The sequence below is a fragment of the Monodelphis domestica genome, chromosome 2 (assembly GCF_027887165.1).
Source record: "Monodelphis domestica isolate mMonDom1 chromosome 2, mMonDom1.pri, whole genome shotgun sequence".
NCBI lineage: Eukaryota > Metazoa > Chordata > Mammalia > Didelphimorphia > Didelphidae > Monodelphis > Monodelphis domestica.
Genome location: NC_077228.1, coordinates 278,148,071 through 278,161,176, shown reverse-complemented (window position 1 = coordinate 278,161,176; position 13,106 = coordinate 278,148,071). Strand labels below are relative to the sequence as shown.

The 13,106-nt window shown below is 34.1% G+C and overlaps 1 protein-coding gene across 2 annotated transcripts in view; it reads right to left on the bottom strand.

Annotated features, from left to right (window-relative positions):
• DNAH8 (dynein axonemal heavy chain 8) overlaps nucleotides 1–13,106 on the bottom strand; it is a 491,513-nt gene that overhangs the window by 474,516 nt on the left and 3,891 nt on the right. For both annotated transcript variants that reach the window (XM_016431041.2, XM_016431044.2), the window contains exons 2-3: nucleotides 12,107–12,701; nucleotides 11,865–11,999 (exon numbers count right to left, since the gene is read on the bottom strand). In XM_016431041.2, the coding sequence (XP_016286527.1) occupies nucleotides 11,865–11,999; nucleotides 12,107–12,655 (684 nt within the window). In that variant the 5' untranslated portion in view covers nucleotides 12,656–12,701. The remainder of the gene's footprint in view (nucleotides 1–11,864; nucleotides 12,000–12,106; nucleotides 12,702–13,106) is intronic.

Genomic DNA, 13,106 nt, shown 5'->3' with positions numbered 1-13,106 from the left:
TCCTCCTCGTGCTCCTACTGACTAGGTAAATGCTTACTTGCTTTTATCATTTCAATTGGGCCCTGATTCAAGGACCTGTTATAGATTTATTTTTCCTTTACTTAGAATTTTTACACATAAGACTTTGATAGTCTATATTTTCATCCAGAAATTATCTTTTTTATTTGGATTTTTCTGATGTTTTTTTAATTTCTCTTGCCAATTGATTCATATACCTCATAACTTAGCCATGTATCCCTAAATGATCCCTCTGTTTTTCAATCACCCTCTTCAAGGGGGGGGATGTAAAAATATTATTATTTTAAATTGCAAAGTTTAAATTCCTTTTAAGAAGAAATTTTAGGTTAAGAAACATGATAACTCTCCGAATCCAGAAACTGAACTGTTTGGAGAAGACACCATGAAGATGCCTCCAGACCACAAGCTGCATGAGAAGATCAAAAATGAACTTTGGGTATGGTTGATTGAACATTTATTTATATGTATACTTTCATGCCCCCTTAACTGGTTTTTTGTCAATGCATCTAGCAATTATTGGTTTTGTTCGTTTTTCCTCAAATCCTCAAATTATTGTAATCTTTATTATCTTGATTATGTTTTCATGTTCCTTTTTGGGGAAACTTTTCCCAACAATGATCAAAGGGAAAGAATGTAAAAATGGAGATTTGAACCCCAGACTTCAATCCCCAGAAGTCCTTGGCACTTCCCAGAATGCCCTATAATCTCACCTGAGATTCTCACCTAGGCAGAGAACAAAATTTGTATTTAAATTGACTTTACCGCCTACTTGGGGCTCTCTGCTTCCGCTTCTAAGCACACGCTTCTCTCAAGATGTAGTAGGTGAAATTGAATGGACTTATCAGCCCTAGAAATGTGGCTTATTGATTTGTATCTTTGATTTCTAATAATCTTTAATAAACCTCTAAAAATATAATACTTTTAGTAGAGAAACTAATTTAATTTTTACATCAGCCCCTTTCAGAGTCATCAAAGTCCAGTGGCAAGACAAAAGTCAGGGTGACTAGAGATGGCCAATTATGGAAAGTTATAGGCATCAATAGAAAAGGGAATAGGCTGACACACCCTTTTTAGTAGCCAAGGAAGTGCTGATTTGATTATACTTTTAGAGCTGTAAAGCAGAGGGTAAGAGAAGATGGTAAGTCAGTCAAGGGATATACATGCACCAATAAGGGGGCTAGTGAGAAGATGGTAATAATAAGTAAAGCATGGCTGGAGCTAGGCTATATAGAAAGGGCCATATGAGGTACTCCTTCATCAGGAAAGCAAGGAGTGCATTATAGTCCACAAATAGTATTATATGGAGTACTTCACTATCCATGATAAATCTAGAATGCCTCTTTTACATGGACTGTGCATAGGACCTCCTCTATCATAGCAGAAACATATTGAGAAAGCATACTTCTCCCTGTTCTCCGCCTTATCTGATATTTATGATTAGAAGATTATTAGGTTATTTTTGTTTCCATGTCTTTCAAAGAACCTGAAATGATTTTCAGGTAGGAATGGTAAATGTTTTGTTGGAAAAGAGTTTTTAGGTGACATTTTGCTCTAATTAAATGCCTTTTCCTAATCAACAAACAATTAGCACAGTAAAAAAAAAAAAGACCTTAAATTCTTTATATCATTCAGTAAACTGTGAAATTAAAAAGATATGGTCCACGATTGCTTATCATTTGCAAAGGTCTGCTTGTTTTCTACTAATACCCTTAATGATAATGCCTTTACTCTGTATACAAATGACTGGAAGATTTTATATGGATAAAGTAAGCAATAGTAAGGTCAGTAAATATTATTGCTCCCTTAACTGCTTTTTTAAAAAATATTAATAAGGTCTAGATTTTTTTCCCATTTCTTTGGCAGCCTCTCTTCCTTCAGATACCTTGTATATAAATCTCTCACAATTCTGTCATTTCTAAACTACTTGCAACATTTGGTCCAATACAACTGTATCTAAGACCTTTCTTCTCTTTAGACAACATTCTCCTGGTTGTACTGTCTCTCCCTATTAGAATGTAATCTCGTTGAGGTTGAGGACTGCCTTGGTTTTTCTACTTCCCTTATAAAGCACATTTAGGATTGTAATATTAGAAAAGTAGGTATGTAGGTTTAATTTTATTTGACAGAGTAAAGTTCATGATAATTTTTACACATATTTTCCATCTTTCTTCTGTTTACTGTCCTATTTTTTTTATCTTAAATGACTTAGGGATGACTTTTCTTAAATGTATTGCCTATATTTCTTTCAACTGGCTTTGCTCTACATTGCTTCTCTCAGACTTATGGAATTTTACTGCTCATAACTGTCCCTCAACCTTCAAATGATTTTATAAATGAGTTCCTATTCTTACTGGTATTGCATTTGCATCTCTCTGCATATGGCAAATAATTTTCTGCACTCCTTTGGTTTCCTTGTGGCAAATTTACTAAATTTACTGCTTTACTGGCTAAACTTGGAAAAAAATTTACATAATTAATGTCCATGTTACTTCTACTAGCCACTTCCAGTTTTTGAAGGTTCATTACTTGTTTAAATAGTTTAGGATTAAGTTGCTTCAACTATATCATATCATTTTCTCAATATTCTTTCTTTATGCTTTTACTAATTCTGATTTTATCTGAAACAAGGTGATATTCTGAATTTAAAGTCAGCTAATTCAAGGATAATTCCCATATAAATAACAAATCTTTTCTTGTCTATTAAAATGTAATCTTTCATTTTTATGGCCATTATTTAATGTTCACCCATAAGTGCTTATCAATTTTTTTAATTTTATTTATTTAAAAGTATTTATTCCTAGGAATCTCACTTCCTCTCTATCCTCCCTGTACCACAGAAGGTACCACCTGACAAAAATATATGTATTATGTCTTTTATGTTTCTGTTTTTCAGTTCATTCTCTATCCCAGAAACTATGAATTTTCCCCCAAATTCTCTTTCCTTCTAATCTTAGCTACATTTGCTTTATTTGTATAGAAACTTTTTAATTTTGTGTAATCTATATTATTCATTTTACACTTCAGAATAATTTCTACCTCATTTACTCATAAATTCCTCTGCCTATCCATAAATCTGACAAGTAGCATGTTCCCCATTCTTCTATTTTACTTATATCTCCTTTTATATCTAGGCTATTCATCCATTTTGATTTTATTTTAACAAATGGTGTAAGATATTGGTCTATACCTAGTTCCTGCCAAACTACATTCCAATTGTCCCAGCAATTTTTACCAAATAGTGAATTCTAATCCCCAAAACTTAAATGGATACTTCTATCAAGTACAAGGTTACTATAATCTTTTATTAACAGCTGTTGTATGTCAGTTCTATTCCATTGATCTACCTTTCTATTTCTTAGCCAGTAATGGATAGTTTTTATAATTATTGCTTTATAATGCAATTTAATATCTGGTACTACTAGATCCTTTCCTTTACATTTTTTCCATTAATTGATTTGATATATTTGATATTCTTGATCTTTTGCTTTACCAAATGAATTTTGTTATTTTTTCTAATTCAATAAAATGATTTCTTGGTAATTTAATAATAGCAACAAATAAGTAAATTAGTTTAGGAAGGATTGTCATTTAAATAATATTGGTTAATATTATGCTAGAAACAGCTATAGCAATTAGAGAAGAAAAAGAAATTGAAGGGATTAAAGTAGGCAAGGGGGAAACTAAACTATTATTCTTTGCAGATGATATGATGGTATACTTAAAGAACCTGAAAAAAATCAATTAAAAAGCTAGTGGAAATAATTAATAATTTTAGCAAATCCACAAAAATCATCAGCATTTCTATTTATTTCCCAAAAAAAATCAGCAGTAAGAGTTAGCAAGAGAAATTCAATTTAAAAACACTCTAGACCATATAAAATATTAGGGAATCTATGTGCCAAGACAAACTCAAGAATTATATGAACACAACTACAAAATACTTTTCACACAAATGAAACTAGATCTAAACAATTGGAAAAACATTAATTTCTCATGGGTAGGATGAGCTAATATAATAAAAATGACAATCCTATAAAAACTAATTTATTTATTCTGTGTCATACCTATCAAACTACCCAACACTTTTATAGAATTAGAAAAAATTATAACAAAGTTCATTTGGAAGAACAAAATATAAAAAATATCAAAGAAGCTAGTGAAAAAAAATGTGAATGATGCAGGCCTAGCAGTACCAGATCTTAAACTGTACCATAAACCGGTGATCATCAAAACAATATGGTACTGGCTAAGAAACAGAAGGGAAAATCAATGGAATAGACTTGGGGTAAATGACCTCAGCAAGCTAGTGTACAATAAAACCAAAGATCCTACCTTTTGGGACAAAAATCCACTATTTGACAAAAATTGCTGGGAAAATTGGAAAACAATATGGGAAAAATTGGGTTTAGATCAACATCTCACACCCTATATACCAATATAAATTCAGAATGGATTGGTAGATGACTAAAATATAAAGAGGGAAAATTATAAGTAAATTAGTTGAACATAGAATCATATACCTATCAGATCTATGGGAAAGGAAAGACCAAGCAAGAGATAGAGAACATTACAATATATAAAACGAATAATTTTAAACAAAACCAATGCAACCAAAAAATATAAGGGAAGTCACAAATTGGGAAAAATGTTATAACAAAAACCTCTGATGAAAATCTAATTTCTCTAATTTCTCCTTATAAGGAGCAAAGTCAATTGTACAAAAAAACAAACAAACAAACAAACAAACAAACAAACAAAAAAACAGCCATTCCCCAATTGACATATGGTCAAGGGACATGAATAGGCAGTTTTCAGGTAAAGAAATCAAAACTATTAACAGGCACTTGAAAAAGTGTTCTAAATCTCCCATAATTAGAGAAATGCAAATCAAAACAACACTAAGATACCATCTCATTTCTAACAGATTGACCCATATTACAGCAAAGGAAAATAATAAATGTTGGAGGGGTTGTAGCAAAATTGGGACATTAATGCATTGCTGGTGGAGTTGTGAATTGATTCAACCATTTTGGAAGGCAATTTGGAACTATGCTCAAAGGACTTTAAAAGTATGTGTACTCTTTGATCCAGCAATACTACTATTATGTTTGTACCCTAAAGAGATAAGGAAACGTGTTGGTACAAAATTATTCAAAGCTGCATTCTTTGTGTTGGCAAAAAATTGGAAAATGAGAGGGTATCCCTCGATTGGGGAATGGCTGCACAGATTTTGGTATGTGATGTTGATGGAATACTATTGTGCTGAAAGGAATGATGAATTGGAGGATTTCTATATGAACTGGAAGAACCTCCTGGAACTGATGTAGAGTGAAATGAGCAGAACCATGAGGACATTATACACAGAAAGTAAAACATTGTCTTCTAGACAATCCCAAGATGACTGGGGGTTTGGATTTTAAAAGATTGCTCTACTGCAAAAATGAATATGGAAATAGGTATAAGTTATAGCATTTGTGGAATGCTATAGTGGAAGTGCAAATTGGATCTTGAGGGAGGAGGGAAGAGGAGAGGGAAAGAAAATGAAATATGCAAATGTGGAAAAACATTTTTAAAATGAAAAATGAAAAAAAATCATATTGGCTCTGCCCATCCATGAACTAATATTTCTCCAATTATTTAAATCTGACTTTGTATAAAAGGTGTTTTAGAATAATTAATGTTTGTGTAGTTTTGGGGTCTGTTTCGGCAGGTATATTCCCATGTATTCTATTGTCTATGGATATTTTAAACAGGGTATCTCTATCTCTTCTTGTAGAACTTTCTTAGTGATATATAAAAATGCTGATGATTTATGTGGGTTTATTTTACATCCTGATACTTTACTAAAATTATTGATAGTTTCAATTAATTTTTCAGTTGAATCTCTAGGATTCCCATCTATCCCATCATATTGTCTGCAAAAAAAGAGTTCTATTGTCTCTTTGCCCATTCTGATTCCTTCAATTTCTTTTTCTTCTCTTCCTGCGATTGCTGGCATTTCTAATACTATATTAAATAAAGCTGGCAATAATTAGCAACCTCATTTCACTCCTGATCTTACTGGAAAAACTTCTAGCTTATCTCCATTATAAATAACACTCGTTGATGATTTTAGGTGGCTGTTTCATATTAGTTTTTTTCCATGGTTACATGATTCATGATTCTGATCACCCTTTTCCTTCCCACCTCCTGGAGTTGATAAGCAATTCCACTGGATTGTACATGTATCATTGTTCAAAACCTATTTCCATGTTATTCATATTTGCAGTAGTGATCTTTTAACATGAAAACCCTAATCATATCCCTATTGAACTACATGATGTTTCATATCACTCTAAGCCAAACTCCATTTATACCTAAGCTTCCCGGTGTTTTCATAGGAATGAGTGATGTGTTATGTCAAAGGCTTTTTCTGCATCTATCATTATCATATAATTTTTGTTACTTTTGTTATTAATATTATGTGGGTAGTTTTCCTTATATTAAACCATTCTTTCATTCCTAGTATAACTCCTGTTTGTCCCCAATGTATAATCTTTGTGATATTTTGTTGTGTTTTCCTAGCTAGTATTTTATTTAGGATTTTTGCATTCATATTTACTAATGAAATTGGTCTATAATTTTCTTTCTCCATTTTTGTTCTTCCTGGTTTAGGTAGCAAAAACATATTTGCTTAATAATTGGAATTTTGTAAGATACTTAAAAAAAAACCTTATTTTCCTTCATAGAATATACTCTAAGAATCCCTCCATATATGTATCAGTTCTAAGGCAGAAAAGTGGTAAAGGGGTAGGCATTTGGAGTTAAGTGACTTGCCAAGGATCACACAATGAGGGAATGTCTGACTCCAGATTTTAACCAATAATCTCCCATCTCTAAGACTAGCTCTCAATCCATTGAGTCACCTAGCTGCCCCCTCTTTCATTGCCTATGATTTCAAATAATTAAAGTAATATGGAATTAGCTGATCTTTGAATGTCTGATAGATTCACTTGTAAATCCATCTGGACCTGGTGTCTCTCTCTCTCTCTCTCTCTCTCTCTCTCTCTCTCTCTCTCTCTCTCTCTCTCTCTCTCTCTCTCTCTCTCTCTCTCTCTCTTTAAAAGAAATTCACTTATGTCCTGTTCAGTTTCTTTTTCTAAAATAGGTTTATTTAGGTATTTTATTTCTCCCTCTCAATAATCTAGGCAGTTTACATTTTTGTAGGGTTTTTTCATTTCATTTAAATTGTTAAATTCATTGGCATATAATTGAACAAAATAACTTCTAAAAATTACTTTAATTCCATCTTCATCTTCAACTTTTTTACCCTTTTCATCTTTAATGCTAGTAATTTGGTTTTCTGCCTTTTAAAACCATTTTAACCAATGGTTTATCTATTTGTTGATTTATTCATAAAACAAACTCATAATTTTATTATATTCAATTTTAGTGTTCGTATCTTTGACTTTCAGAAATTCTGCTTTGGTATTTAATTAGGGATTTTAAATTTGTTCTTTTCCTGTTTTTAAAATTACATTTCCAAATCTTTGATCTGCTTTTCCTCAATTTTATTAATGTAACCACTCATAGATAGACATTTTCCTCTAATTACTGCTTTATCTGGATCCCAAAGGTTTTTATATGCTATCTCTTCTCTTTAACAAAATCATTTTTTAATTTCAATGATTTGTTCTTTAACCCACTCATTCTTTAGGATTAATTTAGTCTCCAGTTAATTTTTACTCCATTTCCAGGGTCCCTTATTAGATGTAATTTTTGTTGCATTGTAATCTGAGAAGGATGCATTTAATATTTCTGCTTTTCTACATTTAACTATAGTGTTTTTATGTTCTAATATATGGTCAATTTTTGTAAAGGTACCATGTATTGCTGAAAAGGTATAATCCTTTCTATTCCCATTCAATTCGGTCACTATGTCTATCATATTTAATTTACCCTAAGATTCTATTCATCTTCTTGACTTCTTATTTATTTTTTGGTTAGATTTATCTAGTTCGGAGAGAGAAAAATTGAAGTTCCCCGCTATTATTGTTTTACTGTCTATTTTCATCTGTAACTCATTTAGGTTCTCCTTTAAAAATTGGGATTTCATAACATTTGGTACATACAGGCTTAATATTCATAATGCTTTTAACATGCTATAGTTTCTCTGTTTATCTTTCAATTAAATCTATTTTAACTTTAACTTTGTCCGATACCATGACTGTTACCTCTGCTTTCTTTTTATCAGCTGCAGCATGGTGTATTCTACCCCAGACCTTTATTTTTATTCTTTTTGTCTCTCATTTTAAGTGTTTCTTGTAAACCACATACTGCTGGGATTTGATTTTTGAACCATTCTGCTATACGTTTCCTTTTTATGAGTGAATTTATGCCACTTACATTCAAAATTATAATTACAAATTCATCTTTTTTCTTCCATTTTATTTTTTTCTGTTTTTCCTTCTCTCTCTCTCCTTTTTGCCCTATTCCTTCCTCAGAAGTCCAGTTTCTTCTTACCACCTCTACAATCTGCATTCCTTCTACAAATAGCTCTCCTATCCTTTTCCCTTGCCCTCCTAATTCTTATTTTATCCCCACCTTCCAAAAGTTCCTCCTTATTCCTCCCCCAATGCTTTTAGTTCTTGATATGAATTCCTTTTTAAAAATCCCTCCCTTATCCTATCCTGAGACCTCTCCTTATCCCTTTACCTTTCCCTATTTCTTGATATATACTCTAAGAATCCCTCCATTTTTTATCCCCTTGCTCTCTTTTCTCTTAATGTACACTGTCCTATCAAGAACCAAACCAGCAGAAATCACATGATTATCTATATAATATATATATATACATATATATATATATATAATCTATATAAGAAAAAGCCTTTGACAAAATACAACACTCATTCCTATTGAAAACACTATAAAATATAGGAATATATGGGCCTTTCCTAAAAAAAATAAACAGTATATATTTAAAACCATCAGCAAGCATCATCTGCAATGGGGACAAATTAGAAGCCTTCCCAATAAGATCAAGAGTAAAACAAGGATGCCCATTATCACCTCTATTATTTAGCATTGTAGTAGAAACACTAGCAAGTAGCAATTAGAGAAGAAAAAGGAATTAAAAGGATTCACTTGGGCATAAGGAAACTAAACTCTCATTCTTTGCAGAGGATATGATGGTCTACTTAAAGAATTCTACAGAATCAACTAAAAAGCTAGTCAAAATAATCAACAACTTTAGCAAAGTTGCAGGATACAAAATAAACCCACATAAGTCATCAGCATTTCTTTATATTTCCAACACAACTGAGCAGCAAGAGTTATTAAGAGAAATTCCATTTAAAAGAACCCAAACATGGGAACTATATGAACACAACTACAAAACATTTTCCACACAATTAAAACTAGATCTAAATAATTGGAACAACATTAATTTCTCATGAGTAGGACAAGCCAATAAAAATGACAATCCTACTGAAATTAATGTACTTATTTAGAGCCATACCAATCAAACTACCAAAAAACTTTTAAAGAATTAGAAAAAAGCCCATAACAAAGTTCATTTGGAAGAACAAAAGGTTAAGAATATCAAGGGAAATAATGAAAAAAAATGTGAAGGAAGGTAGCCTAGCAGTACCATATCTTAAACTATATTATAAAACAGTAGTCATCAAAATTATAACTGGCTAAGAGAAAGAAGGGAGGATCAGTGGAATAGACTTGTCCTCAGTAAGATAGTGTACCAAAGATCCCAGGCTGTGGGACAAAAATCCACTATTTGACAAAAACTGCTGGGAAAATTGAAAAACAGTATGGGAGAGATTAAGCTTAGATCTACATCTCTCACCCTGTACCAAGATAAATTCAGAATGGGTAAATGGCTTAAATATTAAGAAAGAAAATATAAGTAAGTTAGGTGAACATAGAATAGTTTACTTGTCAGATCTTTGGTAAAGAAAAGAATTTAAGACCAAGCAAGAGATATAGAATATTACAAAATATAAAATGAATGACTTTGGTTATATCAAATTAAAAAGAGTTTGTACAAACAAAACCAATGCAACCAAAAAGCAACAAACTGGGAAAACATTTTTGTAACAAAACTCTCTGATAAAGGTTTCATTTTCCCAAATATATAAGGAACTAGGTCAAATTTACAAAAAATCAAGCTATTTCCCAATTGACAAATGGTCAAAGGACATGAATAGGTAGTTTTCAGATAAAGAAATAAAAACGATGAAAAAGTATTCTAAATCAAAACACCACCCTAGGTACCATCTCACACCTAGCAGATTGGCCAATATGACAGTAAAGGAAATAATCCTACTGAAATTGATGTACTTATTTAGAGCCATACCAATTAAACTACCAAAAAACTTTTTTTTACTGAATTAGAAAAAAGCCATAACAAAGTTCATTTGGAAGAACAAAAGAAATAAAGGGACTCTAATACACTGCTGGTGGTGTTGTGAATTGATCCCACCATTCTGGAAGGCAAGTTGGAACTATGCACAAAGCAGCCATACCACTGCTGGGTTTGTACCCCACGGAGATAATAGAGAAAATATTTGTACAAAAATATTCATATTCATAGCCACACTCTTTGTAGTGGCAACAAACTGGAAAATGAGGGGGAATCCATCTATTGGGGAATGGTTGAACAAACTGTGGTATCTGATGGTGATGGAATACTATTGTGCTCAAAGGAATAATGAACTGGAGGAATTCCATGTGAACTGGAATAATCTCCAGGAATTGAAGTAGAGTGAGAGGAGCAGAACCAGGAGAACATTGTACACAGACTGACACATTATTGCACAATTGAATAATACATTGACCCAGGATAATCCAGAGGAATTTATGAGAAAGAACACTATCCACATCCAGAGAAAGAACCATAGGGAACAGAAACGTAGAAGAAAAACATATGATTGATCACATACTTCGATGGGGATATGATAAAGGTTTTGATGCTAATAGATCACTCTATTGTAAATATGAACAACATAGAAATAGGTTTTGAACAATGACACATGTATAACCTGGTGGAACTGCTGGTCTGCTCTGGGAGGGGGGAGGAAAGAGCAGGAGGTTGGGTGGAGGGAAGATCATGAATCATGTAACCATAGAAAAATATTCTAAAAACATTAAGAAAATAAATAGGCCTTCTGTGGCCATAAAAAAATCATGCTGATGGCCATTGTCCCAAACTGATATGTTACAGGATCTCCTGGACCCAAAACTCCAGAGAAATCCCAGAAAAGAGTAAGTGAGGAATTCCTCACTCTTGCACCCCTGCAATGTGGGCTAAAGGAAAATGACATTTCCTTAGCCTTTCCCCTAAGCTTTTTGGTAAGCACAGATATGTACCTTGTGTTTGCATCAATTATACATTTCCTTGGCTGATAAGCATTGTACCTTACATTTGCATCTCAGATATCAATTCATTCCCTGAAATGTGCAATTCACCTTCCTTGGTGATCAAAGACACCTGCTCTTCTATCCCAACTACCCAGGCACCTCAAGGTTGTATATATAGTATATCTCCTCCCCCATTTCTGGTCACCTAGTCTCTGTGGTTAAAAGGGTATAAAAATTCTAGATCCCGTGTCTTCTATGAGGCAAACCTTTACCTGCACCTGCCTCCTGACCATTCAACTCAATAAATTTCTCAATTTTTAAAGATAATTATTCTGTCATTCTTGAGAGAGCACCCTTCCCATACTAGGGTTAATCTCAAGCTATCCCACAACAAAACCAATTTTTTCTTAATAACAGTCCTCAATTTCCTAAATACATATTCAGGAATATGATCAAAAAGAATTATAGCTATAAGAATGACTTAAACTTACTGATGGGCTATCCAAGACCATTTCTTCAATTGTTGTTATGTCCAAACCAAGTTTTTCTGAGAGGACTTCAAATATATGTTTGCAGGTAGCATCAATTTTCATCCTTCGGCCCTCCCTGGCATCCCTGAATCGAGCCTAAAGGAGGAGAACCAGAGGAAGAGCCCGTCAGTTCAGTCCTTCTGTCTGTTCCTTGGTCCTCTACCAAGGTCAAGTGTCCGTGCCAGGCCAGGCTCTAGACCTACCTGCTTCTCTTTCAAAGTCTCCTGGAAGGCCTGGATACAGCTCAGACTCCGAAAAAACTTAGACGGTCTGCGGGACGACGTAGACCCTTCGATGGAGGGGACCTTCCCGGCGGAGGGGTTCTTTCGGCTGGGGGGCCTGGGCCGGCGGCCCCCAGGGGCATCATCCTCTGGAAGCACCATGGGCTCCTCTATTACTGGGATAACCACTGCCTCTCCGCCCTGGGAAGGAGCCTCTCCCGGTTCTCTCGCAGGGGCGGCTCCCTCCTCTGCAGGGGCTCCTCCATCCTGTGCGGGGGCGCCCGCCTCTTCTGGAGGGGCCCCTACCGGAGCGGGAGAGGCATTTTCTGGAGGGGCAGGAGGAGGCGGAGCAGCCTCAGCTTCTGGAGGGGCACCTTCAGCTGGAGCAGGTGAAGGAGGAGGAGGAGTACGAGGAGGAGGAGGAGGTGGAGGAGGCGGGGCAGCGCCCTCTTCTGCAGGAGGAGGAGGCACAGCACCTTGTGCAGCGCCCTCTTCTGGTGGAGGAGGTGGGGCATTGCCTTCTTCACTCATGTTTATTCTTCCTTTTTCTTCTTAAGGATAGTTTAAGCCTCAGAACCTGCATTTTTAAAATAGTTAATTTTTAAAAAAATTTAAACATAATTGACCAGGCTTCTATCACCACTGGTGGTAAAATCCTCCTATCTGGCGTTTCCTTCTTCCAAATGACATAAGCAACCTAGATTTGGAACTAGCAACCTGAGAGGAGTGCTTAAGAACTACCAGGATGCTGTTGGCAATAGTAAAAACTGTCATTTCTAAACATTTAAATCAAGTAAAGTATTACTTATTTAAGAAAATTCAATGTACAATACCCTCCCTATCCCGAACTCAGGTACTTGATTACCTTTCTAGAAGAACTAAGTGAAAGTAAAAAATATTTCTAAGTTAGCACTAATAATAATAATAATAATAATAATAATAATAATAATAAATAGCTAGCATTTTCTGTAATGCCTGCTAT